At 35.3% G+C, this 24,783-nt stretch overlaps 1 protein-coding gene across 1 annotated transcript; it reads right to left on the bottom strand.

The window, feature by feature from the left end:
• Window positions 1-3,384: 3,384 nt before the first annotated feature.
• Window positions 3,385-21,613, bottom strand: TDO2 (tryptophan 2,3-dioxygenase). Its single transcript, XM_010358038.2, has 12 exons — window positions 21,515-21,613; window positions 21,185-21,290; window positions 20,140-20,230; window positions 16,986-17,056; window positions 15,763-15,890; window positions 14,596-14,782; window positions 13,202-13,309; window positions 10,052-10,163; window positions 8,535-8,592; window positions 7,249-7,328; window positions 6,480-6,570; window positions 3,385-3,946 (listed from the first exon to the last, which is right to left on the bottom strand). The coding sequence occupies exons 1-12, from the start codon at window positions 21,547-21,549 to the stop codon at window positions 3,793-3,795; spliced, it is 1,221 nt and encodes a 406-aa protein (XP_010356340.1). The 5' UTR covers window positions 21,550-21,613; the 3' UTR covers window positions 3,385-3,792.
• Window positions 21,614-24,783: the final 3,170 nt, after the last annotated feature.

The raw sequence follows: 24,783 nt of genomic DNA, 5'->3' as shown, positions 1-24,783 counted from the left end.
CCTCTTAGTGTATGGCTTACATTTTGTCAACACAGAATTAATGTGCTTTATATTTACACTGTTTTCTCAGCTCTAAATTAATATATCCAGCTTTTGGTTTTCTCCATAGGCACTTTAACCTCAGTGTTTCCAAAACTCCATTCATCATCTTCCCTAACTCCTCCCACCGCCCCCAACAAAAATCAATCTCCTTTACCTCCTGGAGCCTCTATTTTGGTTAACAGAATCAACATTATGGAATCACCCAATCAATAAAATTAAGACAAATCCTAAACATTGAAGCAGGTCATCTACACCTTGGTAACCCATCAATGAATTACCTACCTCCTGTGGCTACTGTCATTTCTTAGTTGCAATGTTCTTTAGTGTCATTTATCTCCATTATTCAGTAACGTACTCATACTCTATGTCCCTTAATCCAGACTCAGAGTCCACTGATTCAGATCAATGTTCTTATAGTCCATCTACTTTGTTCCCCCTGCATTTACATTTCTCAAAGATATCAGTTTTTCTGTTCACAACCATTCAAGGGTTCCCAGTGCCTATGATACCATGCGAGCTCTTTTAAGTGAGCTTTCATGAAAAAGCTCCTCTCTACCTTTTCAACCACGATTGCTGCTGTGCTGCATAGTTCAATCACTCTTATGCTGTGCTCCAGCCATAACAAACTACTTAAGACAAAGCAACAAAATCTTCATCTAATAATTAGAGGTCATAATGAAAGTCAGCAACGTGTTTCTGGATGTAGTTTCACAAAGATCTCAAAGAGAATACTAAATTAGCCAACCTTACAGTGATTTTATAACCCATTTAAAAGTTATAATGTGGGTCATCAGCACTACAAGCAAGTGTTACTGGGCAAGGGTGGGAACTTACAGTCTAAATTATTTTGATATTTATGTTAAGAATAACTGATATATCCTTTGATAAAACTCTTGCGACTTCTAGCTTAGTCACACCAAGAAATATAGGTGTAAAGAACTAAATATAACCGTATAGTCTATGATATGGTTTGGCTGTGTCTTAACCCAAATCGCACCTTGAATTGTAATAATCCCCACATGTCAAGGGCAGAGCCAGGTGGAAATAATTGAATCATGAGGGTGGTTTCCCCCTACTGTTCCCATGGTAGTAAATAAGTCTCATGAGATCTGATGGTTTTATAAATGGGAGTTCCCCTGCACAAGTTCTCTTGCCTGCCACCATGTAAAACATGCCTTTGCTTCTCCTTTGCTTTCCACCATGATTGTGAAGCCTCCCCAACCATGTGGAATTGTGAGTTCATTAAACCTCTTTCCTTTATGACTTACCCAGTCTCAGGTATGTCTCTATTAGCAGCATAACAACAGACTAATACAACAGGCTAAGAAGGGAGTTACAGTATTGGCCAGGGTGATTGACCCGGACTATCAAGATGAAATCAGTCTACTACTCCACAATGGAGGTAAGGGAAAGTAGGCGTGGAACATAGGAGATCCCTTGGGGTATCTCTTAGTATTGTCATGCCCTGTGATTAATGTAAGTGGGAAACTACAACAGCCCAATCCTGACAGGACTGCAAATGGCCCAGACACTTCAGGAATGAAGGTTTGGGTCACTCCACCGGGTAAGAAACCATGACCTGCTGAAGTTCTTGCTGAAGACAAAGAGAATAAGAGGTAGTGGAATAAGGTAGTCATCAATAGCAGCTTCAGCCATGAGACAAGTTGCAGAAATGAGGACTGTAATTGTCATGAGTATTTCCTCCTTATTTTGCTGAGAACATGTTTGCACATATATACACTTATACTAAGAAAATATATTCATTTTATTTCCTTTCTTTTTGCTTTATCATGTGATGTCAGATTTGTTTACTTCGTATCAACATTTAAGTGTTGTTAACTTTATGTAGTAGCATTTGGGTTGGGGATTGGTGCACTTCCAGTTGTACAGAGGATAGCTGTACTGTGTTGGGTGTAATTATGACCTTATTATTGTCCTTATTTGAAGATTATATATGATTTCAGGAGATATGGATGAGTTCAAGTTGACAAAGTTGTGATGGTTAATATTGAGTGTCAACTTGATTGGATTAAAGGATGCAAAGTATTGTTACTGAATGTGTTTGTGAGGGTGTTGCCAAAGGAGATTAACATTTGAGTCAGTGGACTGGGAGAGGCAGTCCACCGATTGTGATTGTGTAAGTCAATACTCCTTAATAAACTCCCCTTCATATATGCATCTATCCTATTAGTTTTGTCCCTTTGGAGAATCCCGACTAATACAGTCTATTAAAATAATGATAAACATTGACAAATAACATTTACACCAATATTCTAAGGCACTTTGGTGACAGAACATCTATTAACATATTTTTTTCCTAAGAAATAGCAAAGCTTATAAAATAAGTACTTTTACCCCCAGATGGATAGGAAACTAGGCTTCAACTGATGATTGTACCAGATAGTTAATAAATGGCAGAGCCAGAATTTGCCCTCGAGCTTGTTGATTTCAAAACTAGTGCCTTTTAGCCACCATGCCATTTGACTCTGTATTATATCAGCCTAGCCGCCATCAGATACTGTGTATACACACATACATGAGCACACAACAGTCATGGAGGCAAAAGCAATTATATACAATTCTAAGACAAACTAGGTGATATGATCCTTATAAGAAAAAAACGCAATTGAAGCCAAAGAATAGTTCAATTCCATCAAGAACTTACTGCTTGCTAGTGATAATGACTCTAGTTCAAGAGATAGACTTAGACATACATTTTAGATTTTTAAAATAATATTATGTATTTCCTCCCATAACAAAAATATGTTTTCCCAATAACCTGGCCAAGCTAGAAAAAGAAAATTAAAACTCATGTCTGATCTAAACTCTTAGCCTAATTAATGTCTTATTAGAAATGAACTGGGTCACTGTTCAGTCTGTGTCCTTTCTTCTGGAAAGCACATCTTCTTTGAGGGGACTGCTCCTTGCTCCTACCTCAGTTCTGCATGCATTAGAGTTCACTGCACCTTCCAGATCACAGGCATGGGAGCTGGGGGAAAGAGAAGGTTTGCCCTGCATGAGTCCAGTGGTGCCGGAAACTGGGACCCAGCCTGAGACAGAAGCTGTTCTACTACAGGAAAGAATAAAGCCAACACCTACAGACAAGAGATGAGACAAAAAAGATCTCAGAGTGTTCCGGGAATATAGCACTCCAGGAACTGGACCCAGTCCTTGTGGCATCAGAGTTTCCAGGCTCCTCTTTCAAGGCTTTTTGGGCAGTGTTCATTTGAATTCTGCAAGCTGGTAATCCTCCAGTATATCCCCTCTAGACAAACTTCAGATAGGTTTCTGTCTTTGGTCATTAAGATTCCTGACAAATACAATCAATATTTCAAAAACAACACAAGGAGAAAAATTAATACTTTTATTAAAATTTTGTTTGAAAGTCTTTGTACAGAATAACATAGTGTACTGCATAAAATATTTGAAATAGCTGAAGTTTACAAGTTTATAAAGATGAAACAATGAGATAATGATTACATTAAGTGGTTACATTAAGTCTCAGGGGAAATTGAATTTTTAATAGGAAAACACCCTATATACAATGTTACTATTTAAATGAATTCTTTCTCATCTTAATGCTTAGTCTTGCCACAAATGAGAGGTAATCAAATTATTTCTAAAATTAAATCAGAGCATTGTGGTGCTGAACAACATATGTATACATATATTAAAACTATTTATGAAAATTCATAGAAAATAAAAAATAGACTGAGAAACCAGTATTCTTCATAGATTTTGCAGATGATTTTAATCTGATTCATCACTGCTAAAGTAGGAGCTATCACAATATTCAGCTGTATATAGAAATTTGTGAATGGTTGGGTTCATCTTCGGTATCCAGTGTCGGGGAATCAGGTATGTTGAAAGATTAAATAAATCTACGAATACCTTGTACCTATCACTGGAAAAACACATACATGAAGATGTGTTACATTGATTGACATGAAATATTTAAAATTTTCAATTAGAAAATTTATTTCTCTGACATTATCCATAATTAATTAGTATTCAATATTATACATCTCATGTTGTATATATCATATATTAAATTAGGTATTATGTAGTATTAGTATTGATTGCCTACTTTTTATTCCATTTTCAAAGTTTATGCCCATAAAACAGTATTATGTGTTTTAGAACAGGGTGTTTCATATTAAAACTGAGAGTCTTATTGCTGGCACCTTCATAAAGATAAGGATGTGTTCTCATTTCCTACTTCTGAAGGATGGTATGCAAGGTAATACATGTAACGCATACAGAATCTTAGATGCTCATTTGGAAATATTTCCAACTGAAAAGCTGCCAAATAACTGCCCTAAGGGTTTAATAGACTCATAATAAATGTCTATGAAGTAGTTTTAACACTAAAATTGCGTTTGTGTTATTAGTCAACAATTTTAACTGTTACAGTTTTATGGAGGAAGAACATTTGCCTTTGAAGTCAAATAAATCTGGGTTCAAATTCTGGATCTGTCACCTACAATTCAAGGACCTGTGACAAGTTGTTTAAACTTCAATGCCCCAGTTTCTAACTGTAAAATGAAAACTTCAGTCCTTCCTTTTGGTCAGGTCTTTTTTTTTTTTTTTTTATACTTTAAGTTCTAGGGTACATGTGCACAATGTGCAGGTTTGTTACATATGTATACATGTGCCATGTTGGTGTGCTGCACCCATTAATTCGTCATTTACATTAGGTATATTTTCTAATGCTATCCCTCCCCCCCCCGCCACAATAGGACCCCGTGTGTGATATTCCCCTTCCTGTGTCCAAGTGATCTCATTGTTCAATTCCCACCTATGAGTGAGAACATGCGGTATTTGGTTTTCTGTTCTTGTGATAGTTTGCTGAGAATGATGGTTTCCAGCTGCATCCATGTCCCCACAAAGGACATGAACTCATCCCTTTTTATGGCTGCATAGTATTCCATGGTGTATATGTACCACATTTTCTTAATCCTGTCTGTCACTGATGGACATTTGGGTCGATTCCAAGTCTTTGCTATTGTGAATAGTGCCGCAATAAACATACATGTGCATGTATCTTTATAGCAGCATGACTTATAATCCTTTGGGTATATCCCCAGTAATGGGATGGCTGACAGTAACTGAAACAGCATGGTACTGGTACCAAAACAGAGATATAGACCAATGGAACAGAACAGAGCCCTCAGAAATAATACCACACATCTACAGCCATCTGATCTTTGACAAACCTGACAAACACAAGAAATGGGGAAAGGATTCCCTATTTAATAAATGGTGCTGGGAAAATTGGCTAGCCATAAGTAGAAAGCCGAAACTGGATCCTTTCCTTTCTCCTTATACAAAAATTAATTCAAGATGGATTAGAGACTTAAATGTTAGACCTAAAACCATAAAAACCCTAGAAGGAAACCTAGGTAATACCATTCAGGACATAGGCATGGGCAAGGACTTCATGTCTAAAACACCAAAAGCAATGGCAACAAAAGCGAAAATTGACAAATGGGATCTAATTAAACTAAAGAGCTTCTGCACAGCAAAAGGTCAGGTCTTTTTAAAACTGAGGTAACAACACACTAGAGATGCTGTTTGTGTTAATTATTCCCACCACCTACTGATGTGTGTGCTCATTTGGTATTGGCAGTTATTGATTGTTTTGTGCTTACAGAATTTATTTCCAGGGAAAGTGAAAATGTCTAAAATTGATAAAAATTTAAACCTATTTTAGAAACCAACCAATCTGATAATAACAGTAGGGATGAAATCAATGTACTGTAAAGATTTGGGGGGGCGCTAAATGCAAATGTCTAATTTATTCTTGAATTGATTCTTCTTTTTCAAGGGACCATAGAAGTTTTTCAGTTTCCAGATGTATCCATTTGTCCATTTTTCTATGATATTGTGAATATCAAAATAAGAATGTACATCCCGTAGGAACCTCTCTAGCATATTTTAAATCCTTAATAAATGTTGATCTCTTTCCTTGTAAACACTTTGAAAAGGGCACTCTCTGGAGTAGATGGAAATAGTTTTATAATATAGAGTCACATCAGAAAACGAGATGCTACTTTAACTGTGTCGTTTATCTAGCCAGGAAGACATTTGTAGAATTAATGATAAATGTTTTCGTCTAGTCAAAACTTGAGCCACAATGAGTTGAAGACATTTCTGCCTGGATGTAAGCACTGTTAAACCCTTTGTTTCCTCACATATCATGCAGGCATTGATACCATACCCCTTTTCATACAGGATCAAAGCAGTGAAGGTTCATAATTAAAGATTTTATAAAATTACTTCCAAAAGACCGAATTGGAATATTCTAACTACAAATGTGTTGTTAATAGTTCAGACAGGAGCAAATAAAATTACTTTTTAAAGGTAATCAGTGTATAGACGGAGAAACAAATTGTTGGTGACTGCCACCAGGAAGAAAGGAAAATTTCCCCACCTACCTCACGGTTGAGCGCAGGTAGTGATAGCCTGAGGAACCACCGGTGCCAGCTTTGCTGCCCAGCATTCTGTGCACCATGCACACATGGTTATCTAGGCAAACACACAAATTTACCGCATGGATATTTTTCCACCATTAGTTCCACAATGTTCTAACAATAAGGGGTTGGTAATGATTATTGCTTCTGAGAAAAGGCTGACAACTAACACTTGGCCATATGGAAGGCTCATACACGAGAGCCGGATGAGACTGTGAGGTTGCCTAGCGCTCCACTTGCTTCAGGCTACATGCATTTCACTCCCTCCTTCATTGCATTTAGCCCATGGACACAATAGAAGAGACCAGGGCCATAACATGACTCATGAGCCCATGCCACCTTTGCCTTTATGGCAAATTCCTTCATCTAAAAAAATTAAAAAACATTTAAATTAAAAATTTAAAACTGCATTGGCATAATGGCAAATATGTTACTCTTATATAATAAAACTTGTTTTGACCTAAAGTTTATTTTTTCCTTCAGATTAAAAAAAAAAAATATTTTCATGAGCCCCCAAAAGTATTGTGGGCCTTAGGTACTGTGCCTAGCGTGCATATGGATCAGTTGGCCCTGGGAGAGAGTGATGGCCAAGGTGGTATGTATGAAAGAATGCACCCACTCACAAAGGAGGGGGGAAGAGAGAAAGTGGGCACGAGGTCACACAGAAGACCAAGATAAAGAGCACAGGAACAGCATGTGGGGAAGCAGCATGGGGTGAGCGGGAAGGACTTACATCTCCATTTGGTCATCAGTGAATCTATGTCCATAAGAGAAGTCAGCAACTGAAAAGGCACCTGGAACCTAGGCTCTTCCCTAAAGCAAAAAGAAGAAAAAGAAGAATATATTCAAGTAAATAGAGTGCGTTAGAAGGAGCATGAGTTTGACAATCAGTTGGCCCTGGAAACAAATGTCAGCTTTGCCTGTGAGGAGCTGTGACAGCTTTGGCTTATTCTCTCAGTCTCAGTTTCTTTGTCTCAAAGATGAAATACTACTACTCAACTTGCGGTGTTTGTTTGAAGTCTAGAAAATTCCATGTAAGATACATGAAGTAATCACCCAGAGTCACACCTAACATTGGTTTTTATTAAAAGGAGACAGATGCACTATCACAGATTTTCCAGCCAAAAATAGTCAAACACTTTTAGGCAAAGATATTAAAGCACAAAAGGAAAAACACTTTTTATTTCTTTTCATCTATTTGGTTTTTTTGGGTTTTTTTGTTTGTTTGTTTGTTTTTGTTTTGTTTTATTTTTACATCTATTTCTTCAACTTTCTCAGTATATTTTCTACTTAGGACACATATGCCTGACTGGCATACATTTACTTGAGTTTAGGAAAAGAGTCAGAAGATTTTGTTTATGTTGCCATTTTGAAGAAAGACTTGAAAAGATTTTAAAAATTAAATACACAGAAGCATGACAGCCTATCAATATAGATACTTTTTACTAGTGTGATATTTATTGTTCTGAAATATTTAATTCATGAACCCTGAGGATGGGACCTTCATACAATAGAGTAGGAATGAGTCAACATTTAAGGAATACTTCAAACATTTTAGACCATGAAGATAATTTTACTTGAAATTGCTGAATAAGTGGTACAGTTTGCAAGTTATTTTCACTTCATGCATTTTTTATTTTCTTAAACAGGAATAATCTTACAACATTGTTTAATGATAGAACACATTTCATGAGTGAGTCTCTGAGAGAGTAAACTTTGGCCATTTAGGACACGTAATGTTACATAGTGCTTTGTAGAATTCAGTCAAAAAGGATATTTGATTAATTTGTGCAGTGTTTAACTCCATTTAACCCTGTTCAGGGAAAAAGTTATGCTATTATTATTTAAAAGAAAAAAAGGGGGGGCCTTAAAACTTCATTACTAATTATTTTCTAAGTTTTCTCCAAAAACTAAATTACTGCATTGAACTATGATTATAATTTTTAGGCTTTATACTGGATACGTTATCCATATCCACCCCTCAATTTTAATGTCAGTCTCTCTTCTGATTTGTTTTACCTGTAAAAATATATCATCAATGCTCCCTGAAGTGCTCTGTATGACAGCCGTCTTTCACCTGCAAAATATGTAGCAAATTTAAATTTATTAGGTAATTTAAGGTAATTTTATATTAATTCAGCATCATCATCTTAAAAAATTTAATGGATTACATGTGTTTAGAAATCAATATAAGTTTCAGTTTACATTTTTTATCCCTTAGGTTGAATTTACAAATATATCACTTAAAATACAATTTTAACATTGGATTTTTTAAAACAAACTAAAAATGTACATATTTTAAATTTTCAAAACCTTCAAATAGCATGTTAAGAAAACCTGATTTTTCTAGAAAATACTTGACGTTCATAACAAAATTCGTTTTCCAAGTAAAATAGTATGTCTTTCATTTCAAAAAGTACAGATGCGTTATAAGCATCATTTCAAAGTAGTTTTCACTAATTCACTTGAAATTAGTTAACTTGTTTTTAATGAGCACAATTATGTAAAATCATATATGTGTCCTCTAATGAAATACTTTCTCCTTGCTTCAGGTAAACAAGATTTTGTTATTCCTTTACTGAGGTTTTTTGTTGTTGTTGTTGTTGTTTTAAGAAAACAGAAGCTAACAACCTTTAAGCTTATTAAACTTAATACCAATTTCATATGTTGCTATGTTTTGTACTTGTGTTATAAAAATTAATTTTTACTTTTATTCTGCCTATTTCCATAAAGGTTTAAGATTCTTTACAATAAAAGTTCTAAGTAAAAATGAACACAAAAGTTTAGAAATGAAAGTACTGATTTTATGGCTCAATAAGTTTCAGGAACTAATAGCTCAGTACCAATTGTGCGAAAAGTCTAAATGTAAGCATTTCCTGGTCTCCTGGTCAGTCAAGCAGATTTGTATGAAAGAGCTCACCCACACACAAAGGAGGGAGGAGGAGAGAAAGAGGGCAGGAACATTCCATGTAATTGGAATGTAAGAACATTCCAAGCCCAGAGAACACATAAAGAGACTCCTTGGTGATAAATCCAAATAACTAAACTTAGCTAATAAAAGAAAATTAGTATGGCTGGACCACACAAATATGAGATCATTGTAGACCACGTTAAAGATTTTGTTTTAATCCTAAAACAATGGGGTGACATCAATAGTTGTTCTCACAGTAGCTATTCCTTCCTTTTCTTACCTCTACCACAGTGTTTACTATTACAACGATTTGTCTTCATTTCTGTTCCTATTAGGCTGTGAACTATTTGAGAAACTATATGCAATTGATCTTGATATCCCTTGTATCTGGCATAGACTATACAAATTTTTTTTCTAATGTTTTTGAAATAATCTGGACATAGAAACCTGTTAAAATAGGTTTATCACTGAGAACATTTACTCCATTTTTGTTTCTATCAGTAGAATATCAATTTTCATTCTATTTCTCCAAAGTAAGGCTGATAGGCTTATAAAATGATGTTTTGAGCTCATATTCACACATTTCAGGGAAAAGATTCATAAAATAAAAAATAAAAATATCTACCTTTACTAAGGAGATGTTCATGACGTTTCTCATCAAATAAGGACAGTAGCACCTCTTTTTGCCTCTGAAATTCAGCCACCTGTTCCTCTTTTTCTTCAGACTCTTCCTTAGCCTTTAGGAAAAACATGGCATTAATAGTCCTGAGGGGCCGGGCGCGGTGGCTCAAGCCTGTAATCCCAGCACTTTGGGAGGCCGAGACGGGCGGATCACGAGGTCAGGAGATGGAGACCATCCTGGCTAACACGGTGAAACCCCGTCTCTACTAAAAAATACAAAAAACTAGCCGGGCGAGGTGGCGGGGGGCGCCTGTAGTCCCAGCTACTTGGGAGGCTGAGGCAGGAGAATGGCGTAAACCCGGGAGGCGGAGCTTGCGGTGAGCTGAGATCCGGCCACTGCACTCCAGCCTGGGTGACAGAGCGAGACTCCGTCTCAAAAAAAAAAAAAAAAAAAAAAAAAAAAAAAGTCCTGAGAGAGAATAAATAGAGTGATATTTTAGAAAACTTTGCTTACGAGGAAGAGACTTGCGGTTGCAGAAATGATGTACTTTTAATATTTACTGTATCATCTAATATTATTATTTCGAAATTATGTCTTATGAAAAGTAAAGGAATCTTCCACACACTCAGTGGCTCTATCCTTTCATTTAAGTTTAAATGATTTCTCAATATTAAATATTATCTTCATAAATATAATGAACAATGAACCCAGATGGACAAAAGCAGAGATAACTATCAGCAGTTAATAATGACCTAATTTTAAACAAGAATTATTTAACACAGGAAGTAAGGTAACTTCACTTAGAAAAAGTTAAGAATTCCTAGTCAAAAGAACTATTAACTCTATTGAAATTCTATATTCAGTATTGACTTCTGTAAATACAGTTTCTTAGATATTTCTGACTCATGTTTTCTTCATTTTCTCTCTATCTATTGATTGGTTTAAGAAAATTCTTATTTTTTCTGCCTACAACACATATTCTGTTTATAAGCCAATTAATTGAGCTAGGGCAAATTATGTAACCCAATTATTTCCAATTCATCAGAACAACCACCCTATGTAGTATTAACCTATATGCGTATTATTTCCAATTAATTATTTATTCAATACATTTCATGCTAAGATGATAGAGATAAAATTGTGAGCAAAACTTGAAAGTTGTGATATTGTACAGGAATTATCTGGTAGGAATAAGACATTGAACAAATAATCACCCAGTCATTAAATTACAACCATAGACCATGCTATACAGAAGCAGTATTGGCATCATAACTTAAAGTAATAAGGAGTTTAGGAAAGACCTTCCTAAAGAAGTTTTCCTTAAACCAAGATCTTAAGAATCGGAAGGAGGTAGTTGGGGAAGAGCATTCTAAGTCCAGAGAAGAACACAAAAGGACTCCTTGGTGCTAAATGCAAAGAACTAAACTTAGCTAATAAAGAAACTCAGTATGGTTTGACCACATGAATGTGAGATCATAAAGGCCTTATAGACCAGGTTAACGTTTTTATCTCAATTCTAAAAACAATGAGGCAACATCAAAAGGCTTTACACAAGAGGAAGATGTGATCAGATTTGCCTTCTGAAAAGATTATTCAGACTGCAATGTGGAGACTAAAGTGGAATAAAAGCATACTGGGAAGGTGGGGGAGAACAGTTCGGAGATTATTATAGTCCAGGTGAAAAACGATGGCAGGTTGCACTTGAGTGGTAGTGGTAGATTAAAGGATGATATCTGAGAACTAAATAGGCAACATCGGTAGGACTTGACGATAGCTTGAAGAAGTGGTGAAACAAGAGGGCAGAGCCAAGGATCACTGATTGATAGGAGTCTGACGACAGCCTAGACGAATTATAGGAGAAAAAATTCTTTAATGCAGAGAAGACAATGTTGGTACAAGAGTGGATGGAAGGGGTAATGTTCAAGTTTGGTTTTATTGGTGTGTTTTTGAGAGGACCAGGAGGAAATATCAAGTAAGGTATTATATACATGTTCTGAAATATAAGGGGATATATAAACCAGAGATAAATGTTTGAGAATTATGTTGGCTAAGTAGATATTGAAGCAGTGGGTATAAATGACACCATCTAATGAAAGAGTATAGAGATAGAACAGAAAGGATCTAAGCCAATGGACTACAAAACTCTATCGTTTATTGGTCTAAGAGAGAAATAAGAGCAAGTAAAGAGATAGAGAAAAAAGGGCCAGAGAATTAGAAGCAAACATAATGGTATGTACTAAATCCAAGAGAAAAGAATGTTCAAGAAAGAATAAGTCGTAGTCATTAGTATTGAATGTTTCTGCGAGGTCAACTAAGTTAAGACTAAAAATGTACATGAAGACCACATGAAAATGACGGCATAGGAAGACAGCTTGAAGTAAGCTGAGGATTAGATGAGAGATAAATAATTATTCTGACTTCTGTTCTCAATGATTTACAAGTATTTATTTAATTTCCTGTCATAATAATCTTATGAGTTAGATATTCTTATTTTTCTATTTTGCCAATGCTGAAAGAGAGGCAAAGAGAGGTGCAGTCACTTGTTCTCTGTCACATAGTTGTTTAAGTGGAAGCGGAACTGGAACCCAAGCAGCGTGACTTCAAAGTATATGCTTTCAGCACTACCTGATGCAACCTCTCAAGATGTAGAATTTAAACAACTCTTCCAGGAAATTTAGTCATGCAAAGAGGATGAGCGACCTGAAAGATCAGGACAATGAGAAATCAACAGTATCTTTTAAGTAGGAGAAAACTGACATTGTCTGAGAGCTGCCAGAAATATATACAAGAGCAGTAAATATACAAGAGCAAAAGCAAAGCTACAGGGCTAAACAGATTTGGTTCGTTGATTCATTGTGGGCCTAGTTCTGTCTAGAATTGGTCCTAATTTAGAATTTTCAATAGAAATGAAAAAATAATATTAATCTCAGCTACTTATCATAGATAAAATTCTCCGTTGCAATGAAGGTCTTATTTTAGTATAATATTTATTGCACATAAAGAAAATGAAATCAATCATGTAATGTAGTCCAAGAAAATATATTCATGAAAGAAAAAAATATGAGAAAAATGAAAGGTTAAGAGAAAAGTAAAAATAATTAACTTTTGAATATTTCTGTATTAAATTGATATTAACTCATGTCCTCTAAATACCTGAATACTTATGAATTCCTCTTCCAGACCTCTGGTGATATTTTTTTCGAGCTTTCCCCAGAAGCTAAATCCATGTGGCTCTAAACCTGGGGTTCTTTCCAGCCATGCCTTGAATAAACATTATTTTTTAAGTGAGTACATGGTAAAATTTAAATTACGTAAAATGCATTGTAACTGACATGTATAAACTTGAAACAAGAAATCTTCACGGTTTCCAGAAACGTATGCTACAAGTTTTATTTGTAAATGTTTTTTATTTCTCTTCATTTTTTTCACTTATGAAATAATTAATATATTCAATTTCCTTAATTTTATGGCAACCATTAATAATGTTTACTCTTTGTTTCTTAAGAAATATGTGATTACAAAAATTCCAATTGTCTTCTAGAAATCTATACACATATCTAAACATGTTCTATCTAAACATATTTAAAGAGTATATTCTTAATAATTATTTTACTGATATCTTCTGGTTTATTCTCAAGTTACTTCATGTCTTAGGAGCTGAAGAAATGATGATGTGTATAAGATATGATCTCCTCTAAATTCATGAGAACTGTGTACTTAGCAACTTTGAAATTAACCATCCATGCAATTACTTTGAGATTTTAAAATATTCTTAAATCTAGAAATAAAACTAAATTCATGTACCTCTGTGAGTTCTCATTTAACCCATACTTATTACAGTTCTGAAATTAGCTTTGTAATTCTTTTTCTCCCTATTCTTATATGCCATTATTTGACATTATATGTAACGCATTAACCTAAATCCACATTTACATTACCCAGAGGATTAATGAGCAGAGTATAATTCAACACAAGAAAAGTTGATTTGCAGAAGAACAGGCTTTGCAATGGAAACCAAGACAATGCAATCTTTGTTTAGTAATTTATTTTTGAAGAAAAAATTAATAATTCCTAAAGGCTACTTGTAGACCTTTAGGGAATTTGGATACGAAGGGAACATTTTCTGAGGTGTATATTCTTAGTAACTTAATTCAGCTAAGAAAAATACTAAATAACTGAAAATTTTCAATTACAGAATATTTTAAAACAATAAAGCTCACTAAATAATCACACTCAGTCTAAAAATCAGCTAATTAAGTGTTACTTAGTAGGGATATTTAAGGAATTGTGTTGTTGAGATGACAAGGTTATTAAATTTAACATACAATTGATTACATAAGTATTTCTGACGTTCTCAGCTGGGGTTCTTGACACTTTCAATATTTTAGTAACATGAATTTATAAATTCATGTATTTTTATGAATTCTTTCTATCCTTATTTCCACTGAATGTAACTCAATTTTGATGAGTTTTAAAAATTCTGTTTAGCAAAAGCTAAATTAAGAAGATGTATTGAGTTAAACTTTAGAAATTGTATGAATCCATACCTCCACTAATTCCAGAAGTGTCTTTTCCTGCTCAGACTTAAGTAGCAGTTCATTATCTTCTCCTTTGAAGTTATCACGATAATGTCTTCTGTTATAAGGGACTCTCATGTTCTGAAGAACACCTATCTTGTTTTCTAATAGTCGGAATTGCAAACTCTGGAAGCCTGATGCTGGAGATAAGTACTCTCTTTGAGATTAAATGGGGGAAGGAAAGGCAAGGGAAGGGAAAGAGATGATAGGAGAATAGCAGAGAAGAGGGGAGGGGAGGGGAGGGGAGGGGAGGGGAGGGGGAGAGGGGAGGGGAGGGGGAGAGGGGAGGGAGGGGAGAGGGGAGGGGAGGGGAGGGGAGGGGAGGAGAGGAAAGGAAGGGTTCACATTATCAATCACCATAATGGTTTCTTCTATTGTAAGAGGTTGTCAGTTTTGCTCTCTTGGATATCAAGAGCAGATACACACAACTGTCTAGAGTTAGACCTGTGATTTGACTCACTGAATTCAGAAAAATGAGCTACTTAAACATTATTGGATATCAAAAATGTTATTACTCCCACTCCCCATTTTACATCCTTGTGAATGTCTTTCATTTCGCTGCTGCTAAGACTTTAACGTTTTAAATTCACCACAAATTCTACTTTTCCTTTGTCAGACATGTTCAGTACATTGCTTGTTACATCCTGCACCCAATGAAAGATTTTTAAACTTTTTTCTTCTTATATTTTGGTAAGAAAAAAGTTATCTATATGGTATTGCCTTGAAATGTACAGGTAAAATTTATGGTTTAATCCATAACTTCTACTTTGATTGACATGCTTCTGTATATATCGCTCCTGTTTTGAGTTTTTATATTTTTTAAATTTAATTACATGTATTTTATTAACTATTTTAGTCAATGTGCTAAGTTGTCTAAAATTCTTTTTGGAGAAAAACAGGACACACAGTGATGAATTTAAATTAATTGATCATATTATGCTTACATGTAAAAATTAATAATAAAATATTTTTAATAACTTCTCAGATGCTTTGTGATTGAAGACCCCTAAGTCCATATAGTGACAAAGTGTTAGTAAGACAGGCTCCTCATGGCACACAACACACACATGCTCCTTTTACCCACCAAAATGAGAAAGTAAACTCCATCACATTTTTTAAAACGTCAAAGGTGTGCACCTGAAGTCATTGAAGTCTAATGCTGTCATCGTCTCGAGAATGGAAAACTGCTGCACCAGCAGTTTCAGGATCACTGACACCCGGTGCATCCGAGAAACAACCTTAAGCATGTTCCTTTCATCTCTGACCTGATGGTTAAGAAATGAAACACTGAGTTAGCAATGCTGACCTCTAGAAAATACAAAATAGACAATGGCACTGCATTCCCATTAGTTTTATCTCTAATTTTGTTTTAAAGGGAAACTTTGAAACTAAAATTTGCCAAGAGTATATGTTGAACTAATAACAGTTCTGAATTGTGTGCAAGGAATTTCTGCAAAATAAGAAGTTTTTTCTTTCTTTGACAATAGAAAATTATACAGAAGCAAGGTAGAAGTGAATTCTAGAATACAACCCCCCATTGATTTCAAAACAAGTTTCTCTTTTAGTTTTGTTTCAAAGGAGAGAGGTCAAGATAACACAGGAACCTCTGGGTGAGGATTAAACAACATGTAGATCAATCTACTCTTTACTGAGGGCCAAAGTTGCCACTGACATAAATGGGAAGTGGATTCACACAGGCAGGAAGAGTCCCATCTGTATGTATGTGCTCTTTCTCCTAGCCCTTCCTGGAGCAGGGGCTCAGAGGTAGAGGACCCAAGGAAGGATCCTCAGAGCCATGGCAAGAGGAAGCAGGGTGGGAGATGGAGAAGTGCAGCTCAAACTCCTGCCATCACTGGAAGCTTTCCCTCCTCTCCTCTCACTCTTTGTCCTCCTGTCCTTTTCTTCCACATTCCACCATTCCTTTTTCCCCCTTTTCTTCCTCTTTTTCTTCCTCCCACCACTCTTTCTCTACTGCTTCCTTCTCTTCCTTTATCACTTTTTTATTATTGCTCCCATCTTCCTGCAGCTAATATTTAGTAGAAATACAACTCTAATACCTGTTAATTAAAGGATCCCCATTAGTTTGGTAATCCACCATTTATAACATCTTTGTGTGTGGAAATGAGTTCTAAACGAGGGACTTGAAACTGAAATTTGAAAGGAACCTTAACGTCACATGTAATTTCGCAGTGGCAATGGGAAAATATGACTGAACTCCTTATTCATTCAGAAAATGTCTGTTTGTTTTATCATTAAACATTAAGACCACCATTTGGTGTTAATGTTTTTCTCTCATTAATAATACTTTCCATATCTTCCAAAAATATATATGAAACCAATATTGTGACATAAGAACTTACATGGCCATTCTGAAAGATCTCTCGAACAGAATCCAATTCCCAGAGGATTTGCTTAAACCAGAGTTCGTAAGCTGTAATAAGGAAATCATTGTCAATTGGAAAGTTATGGAAGTCTTTTTGGTCATTATTACATGAAAGATATGTTTAACATATTGAAAGAGAAATTAAAACATTGCCTTAAAATCAATAAATGTAAATATAGTCCCATTGTACGCCAGAAATAAATGTTAAAGTTGTAATAACCTCCTTTTATTAAATGTTTTAATATGCTAGGCATGTTACCTAATGCTTCATGTTCATTATTATTACTATTATTACACTAATTCCTCTCAATAAATGTGTTTTTAGGTCTTTGAGGATATAGCACCTAACCTAATTCTAGCTTCCTCTGTGGAAGCTGGAAGTATATGAGGAAGCAGAAGTAATAATCAACTTCAACCACAAACTGAGAAATTAATATTTCCTAACCTAAATAAAAGACTGTAGGATTTTAAGAACTTGAAAATACAAAGCTAAGTTACTTAAAATGCAGCATTTTGTCTGTTTGTTTTATTTGTGAAAATCCTAGCAACTCATAGACTTAGCACATATGGGAAAGCAGTCGGACGTTTGCGGTGAAAGGAAAATGACAAAGCTTCCTATTACTGTGACAGCTAATTCCCAGGGGCAACCTTGTTGCAGTTGAGTCCACATTATCCGGTAGATCATCTTTCAGAATTTCCGTGAGTCCAAGGTTTGTTTGTTTAAACCTGAATTCTGCCAAAGCTTTTCTGTTGAAGGATTAAGTTTGGGGTTGTCAAACAATTAACACTGGCGTTAAAGAAAAGTGATATAGTAGGCCAGGTGCGGTGACTCAAGCCTGTAATCCCAGCACTTTGGGAGTCCGAGGCGAGCGGATCACGAGGTCAGGAGATGGAGACTATCCTGGCTAACATGGTGAAACCGCGTCTCCACTAAAAATAGAAAAAATTAGCGGGGAGTGGTGGCGGGCCCCTGTAGTCCCAGCTACTCCGGAGGTTGAGGCAGGAGAATGGCGTGAACCCGGGAGGCAGAGCTTGCAGTGAGCTGAGATCCGGCCACTGCACTCCAGCCTGGGCAACAGAGCGAGACTCCATCTCAAAAAAAGAAAAAAAAAAGTAAAAGTGATATAGTAATGACATTCTGGAAGAAGCATAGTTGGAATCAATCTATCTGAAGTTACTGGTTGTGTCAATTGGGGCAAAACCATTTTCTTTAACTTCAGTTGACTCATTTGTAAAATAATCAGTTACCCACCTACAATTGGAAACCTATGATTCAAAACCCTAAGACTTATAGCAGTGTGATAGATAGACATGGATAGACATTTTGACTCCTTTGTGTTACTAGATGATTCATAGCAAATATAAATGGTTCTCCCCATTGGCTTATCCTTCCCATAATATTCTATGCCACTGGAAACTAAGGACTCACTCATATTCATCCATTTTTCTTCAGTACCTAGCACAGTGTCAGACACAAAGTAAATATTTGGTGATTGTTTTATGACTAAATTAAATAGACAATGTAATAATTAGATAAGCATAGGAAGTCAACAATCTTAGAGATCTGCAGTGCCTCCTATTTGGTTCTATCGTATGGATAAAGGCAATGTTTCCATACTAATCAAGAGAATTCGATTATAAGTCTAAGTTATGTTTAAGGATACTTTGGAGGAACTAAATTTTATATTTGAGCAAAGAACAATCAAATATTTATTGATCAGTTTATGTGTATCTTTTTTAACCCTAGGTAACCACTGCCTAAACATTATAACTAAAGAATAGAAGAAAAGTGTTTTTATAAAATAATGATAGCTACCATTTGTTGCATGTTTATTATGTGCTATACCTCGGGCTAAGTGCTTAATGCACATTATCTCATTCATCTTCATAGGAACTCTGTAAGTTAGAGCATCAGCAATTCTCTCCATTTTACAGATGGTAAAATGGAGGTCCTGAGATCTAAGCAACTGACCAGAGTCACACAATTTATAACAATAGAATTGAGGTTCTAAACAATTTTTAATTCCTAATTTATGCTCCTATATGATTATTCGTCTATTGATATTGCCTTGGTACAAGCCACCAATAAAAGTATAAACATAAAAACAGGAGAACTGACACATTAAGCCAATTTTTTAACTTTTAACTTATTTACTAGAAAGACTTTGTTAATTTAGTCAATCACTTTGGAAAGCACCCATTTGCAGAAAGGACACAAAGAACTGGTGAGGCAAGGAAACATGTCTAGATGTGGGGCACTGGCAGGCAACAGTGATTGGGTTCCAGTCATTCAGAGGTCAGTGTAGTGGCTCTGCAAAGCTTAGAGTAAATGTTACTAATATTTTGGGGTCACAGACCTCTTTAAGATAATATTCATGAAAATTTGCACATAATTTCAGAGCTCAGGAACCTTCTAAACTTCTGAAGTCATGAAAACATAAGCTAAAAAAAAAACCCACTACCCAGAAGTTATTATAGAAAACTGGAAAAGATAAACATACATTTTTGGACAAAATTTACATTTTTGTTTATTACCAGATTTGTATAAGATTATGTCAATCCAGCATAAATTTCAATGACCTTGAAAATAGTTTCTTAGTGTTCCGAAGTGAGAAGCAGTAACACCTTCACTTGCGAATTCTTTGTGAAATTCCAAGAGGCAGAAAGTCTCCTTGGAGTTCAGAACAAAGCTGAAGTCCTACTTTGCCTATTAGCAGTGGAGTAACATAAAGAAGACTATTTAAATCCTTATATAAGTCCTATGAGAATTTATCTGGCAGCAAAATATTCTCAAACATTTCTAACAGAGGTGATTCCATGATCTTTCATCATTTTGTAGTTTAAAAATTGTACTTTGCTTACTTATGCCATGTTGGTGTGCTGCACCCATCAACTCGTCAGCACCCATCAATTCATCATTTATATCTTGTATAACTCCCCAATGCAAGCATATGTAACAAACCTGCACGTTATGCACATGTACCCTAGAACTTAAAGTATAATAAAAAAAAAATAAAAAAAAAATAAAATAAAATAAAAAAAAATAAAATAAAATAAAAATTGTACTTTGCTTGTTATCAATGAGAAATGCCTGTGGAATAGTTATTGTCCAAAACCTTTGTGCAACTTACCTTGATGAGTTATGATAAAAAGATGTTCATCATGGATTTTATTTCCTTTTATTTCACTTTGCAGTTCTTGTGCATTCAAAACTTTTTCCAACTTGAAATGAAAAATAAAAAGCCAGTCTGAAATTGCGGAAGTTGGTTTTTATCAACTTTAGTAAGAAGTAGAATATGATAATGAAAAATGCTCCTCGAAACCCAAAATTCTCAGAAACCAATCTATTTGCTTTTAAACAATGGATGAATCTCCTTATAAAGAGTGAATTGAATTTGTGATTTTTATTCTTCTCAGAAAATTTCTATTTGGTAAGATTTTATCACAATAAATCCTATTAAGCTCTTTGAGACGTCATATCCCTTTTCATGAAATGAATATGATGAAAGCTTGAAAACTTGCTGAGCTGACTATGCATTTGGCATTCTTTTATTCCCCTAAAGAGCCTATTCTAAGAATATTTTAATGTCCTTTACCAGTTCATCCTTAGAAACTCACCGATGAAGACATCAAGGACTCTAATCGTTTTGCCTCTTAAAAAAAAAAGAAAAGGAAAAAAAATAGAAGACAAACAGGCTGAAACTTGGCCCAGAATAATCTCCCAATACCTCATTCGTTAACATCCGTCTTTAGGTGTTAATGATTTCAAGAAAATTCTCCGTGTGCCTTTAATATTCCTACTTTATGATAAGAGATTTAAGGGATAATTTTTTTAAGATGCATTTGCGGTTATCTAGGCTGACATTTATTAACCATGTCTTATTTATACAAGTTGCACAATGCCTGTGAATTATCCACAGTGTATCTTATCATGTATACACCTCTGCCTAGATTCTGGACTCTCTGCTTTTACTTCCACTGGAGAGATGAATTTTCTGCTATAAGTCTCTTGAATTATTCTAACAAAAGTTGAAAATGTAAAAATATCCTTAGGTCCAGAAAACAAATGGTGACTGAGAAAAAAAAAATTCCAAGAAACAAAATCAAAAAAAGTCACTTTGCAGAATTGAGTCCCTAGCAATGGACACCAAACCCTGTAAGGACCCTGCCACTTACATGCAGGTAGTTTCCATAGATAAGACCTTCTTTGCTGGCTCTATTCACACCAGTTTGTGATTTGTCTTCTTCACTGCCTTCTACAGGGAGTTTTTTAAAAGCATATCTGCAAATTTAATAAATCAAGAGAGAAAAATAGTGTGTTAGAAAACACAGTTAACTAATGATATGGGTGATTAAAATTGTAATTGCAAATTTTCTTTAGAGTAGATTGTGAGACAAAGGAATAAAGGTGACAGTTTTCAATGCTCCTTAAATTCAGGAATCAAAAGGCTCACACTTGATACTTCTAAAAGCCTAAACCCACTTAGAATAAAGGCAAATACTCACCCAAAGTTGTTTCCTAAAAATGGGCACCCACTCATGGTGAAAAGGCACTGTCTGAGAAGCACGGAGATTTGACTCTAGGCAGATGCTATCATTGACCTTCCCAGATGTTCTACAGCTGCCTTTTATGTATCCTGCTTACCCTGCACCATCCAATCAGCATGCTTCTTGTACTCTTAGCTAACTCTCATTTCCACTGGTACAGAACAGAACCTCTGTAAACTTTAGAGTGGATTTATGTTGGGCACAGTTCATTTGCTAAGAGTGAGTGATCTGCCAAATTGAGTCGTATGACTTGCCAAGTTCTGCTTTTATATTCAAAGTAACAACATCCAATGAATCAACAGAGGCCAAGTTAAAAAAATTACATTTATTCAATCCCAAGAAAACATTTGGCATAGTATTAGGATACATAAGACGATAAGCTTGTAAAAAACAAATATGTATTCTCTCACATTTAAATATTCTTATAGCTTGTAGACCAAAAACTGAAATTTAACACCTCTAGGGAAATTAATTGTATAATAAAGTCTGGGTACCTGCTCAAAGCCCACTTCCATTCAATCATCAGAGTTCTTCTGACCTAAATATCATCTAATAATCAGCAGCAGTTAAGCTCTCAACACACTGTATTGGAATTTAAACGAACATTATCAGTTTACTGTTCATCTGTGGCATACCAATGACAGGGTAGCTAGGAGTCATCCACATTAGCATACATTGCCTATATAGAATTTTAAAACAATAGTTCAAGACCAGCCTGGCCAACACAGTGAAACCCCATCTCTACTAAAAATACAAAAAAATTAGCAGGGCATGGTGGCATGTGCCTGTAGTCCCAGCTACTGGGGAGGCCGAGGCAGGAGACTCACTTGAACCCAGGAGGTGGTGGTTGCTGTGAGCCAAGATTGTGCCATTGCACTCCAACTTGAGCAACAGAGTGAGACTTCATCTCAAAAAAAACAAAAACAAAAAAAAACCCAGAAACAAAAACAAAGCAACAACAAAAACCAATAATAGCCATGTGTCCATAATTCCATACAATGTCAGTGATAAGCATATTCTTCCTTGAAACATCATTTATTAATCTAAGCTCTAAACAATTGCCCCGAGGACTATTAAGCCAGGATAGAAGCTTCATGGTCTTATCCTTAGCATGCCACTGCTACTCACTAAGAACTATATGCAGAAACAGCACTTAGCCTTTATTTAATCATCTACCATGATGGAATTTTGTCTAATTAGCCAAAGTCATTAGAAGTCAGAAACCTCATTTCTAGTCTTGGCTCTATGACTATGTTTGCAATATGAGAAAAACTGACTTAATTTCTGTACATATCAATTTCCTCACCAAAATAAAAAGTGTTTAAGTTGATTGTAGTCTTCAAGATCTTGACACAGGTTAAAAATCTTGATTTTATTACTGAATAATAAATTACATACCTAATACAGAAAGATAGACAACATGCAAATGCCATGTTATAATTGAACTAGAAAATCATCAAAACTATATGCTATACCTGTCACATTTCCCTTGAGTTTTTATGAATGATCCTGGAAATTGCCTCCACACTGGGTAGGGACCTTATCTGAGAGAGGGGTGGAGTCACTGCTGCTTTTCCTGGTGTCCTGGCTTAGAGTGTTTGGAAGCAGAGAATGGTTAACAGCCCCTCTTTCTCTACATAGTTGTTTAATTGGGTATGTGTTTACATAGAACAATGCTAAATAATTTATTCCACTCTCTTTAAACCTTTTAAGCTGAGAAGTTTTCTTCACTTATTGGTCAACATACTAGTAAAACAAACAAGGAAACAAATTTTCCTATGAATTGGAAAAAATAGATATTTTACAAACAAAAAGTGTTTTTTAAAGAAATAACATTTCACTCCTAAGTAGTAGTATCAATTCAATATTTGCTTTTATGTCACAAGAACTGATAATTGAAAGACTTGAGTTTGGGACATCAGAGAAATTGCAAACTAATCTAAAAATAACTTATTTTCTTCATCCAGGAAAGTAACTACAGTGGAAGGCCACCATACACACACATTCTTATTAATTTTTGCAATAGAAAGCATTATCAAATGTATTACTAGTTATATTCTAGTCATCATCTTGTCAATACTTAAATTTTGCCACTTGGAACCCAGTTTGTCCATCTGATGATAATCTAATTAGGAAACATTTCTTTATAATCATATTTAGAATTTATTTCTTATTTTTATTTTTATTTTTAGAGATGGGGTTTTACTATGTTGACCAGGCTGGTCTTGAACTTCTGGCCTCAAGCAATCCTCCCATCTCAGCCTCCCAAAGTTCTGGGATTACAGGTGTGAGCCACTGCTCCTAGGCACAGATTTAAAATTTTTATGACTATAATATCCACAGCTCCCAATTTATTTTTATACTGAATTTTTACACAGACCTTCTGGAAATATACTTTAACTCAAATAATAGAATGTAATAGAACCTCAGACATTTAACAGATCAAGAAAAGAGATTCTACAGGTACAGGCAATGATCTGAAGTAACCTTCTAAACCCAATTTATTTCCATATGCACATAACTCTGCACACATGGCTTAGAGAAGGAAGATGCTGGAGGCAACACTGGTTGGTGAGCATGTTTAAGAAGATGCAAATCTTAGCTAATTCTGGGCCTAAAAGGGACCCTAGAAACCATCTAATCTGTATCCAGAAATAAAAATACTGGAAATCTAAGAGATATAACAACTTTGTTTTTCAGACATGTAGTAAAACAATATGAACACCAGATATAAACCATTATAACAAAAATCTTTGTCTCTAGGTCTTTCCTCATGATTTCTAAGGTTAGGGTGCAGAAAAGAGTGAGCCTGTGAGGGTAGAGCAATGAGAATTAGCGGGAACTTGCATTGAACTAAACTCTGAACTTGAATAGCAGTTTATAAAGATCATCCCTTCAGCCATCACAATATTTATTTCTACAAAGCACCACATGTGCTCTTCCATAAGATGTTACCCTTTTTTTCCCCATCTACCCTTCACAGGTTAAAATTACTGCAACATCTTCCTGTCCACCAATGCAATTTTCCATTCTTTTTCTTACTCAACAGTGGTAGATTGTGGCAGACACAGAAACCCTGACTCAGAAGGGGAATTCTGAAAGAATTCTGCACCTTTCTTCAAATAGCCCAGAGCAATCCCCAGTTGCTCCTGGCATTGACCTTGATAATTTATTTATGGCTCTTTTCCTGTCTCAACTTCCTTAGTCCCTCACTACTTTCTGGGAAC

The sequence above is a fragment of the Rhinopithecus roxellana genome, chromosome 2, assembly GCF_007565055.1.
Source record: "Rhinopithecus roxellana isolate Shanxi Qingling chromosome 2, ASM756505v1, whole genome shotgun sequence".
NCBI classification, from domain to species: domain Eukaryota; kingdom Metazoa; phylum Chordata; class Mammalia; order Primates; family Cercopithecidae; genus Rhinopithecus; species Rhinopithecus roxellana.
Note: the sequence above shows the minus strand (reverse complement) of the source record. Positions and strands in the feature narration are given on the sequence as shown.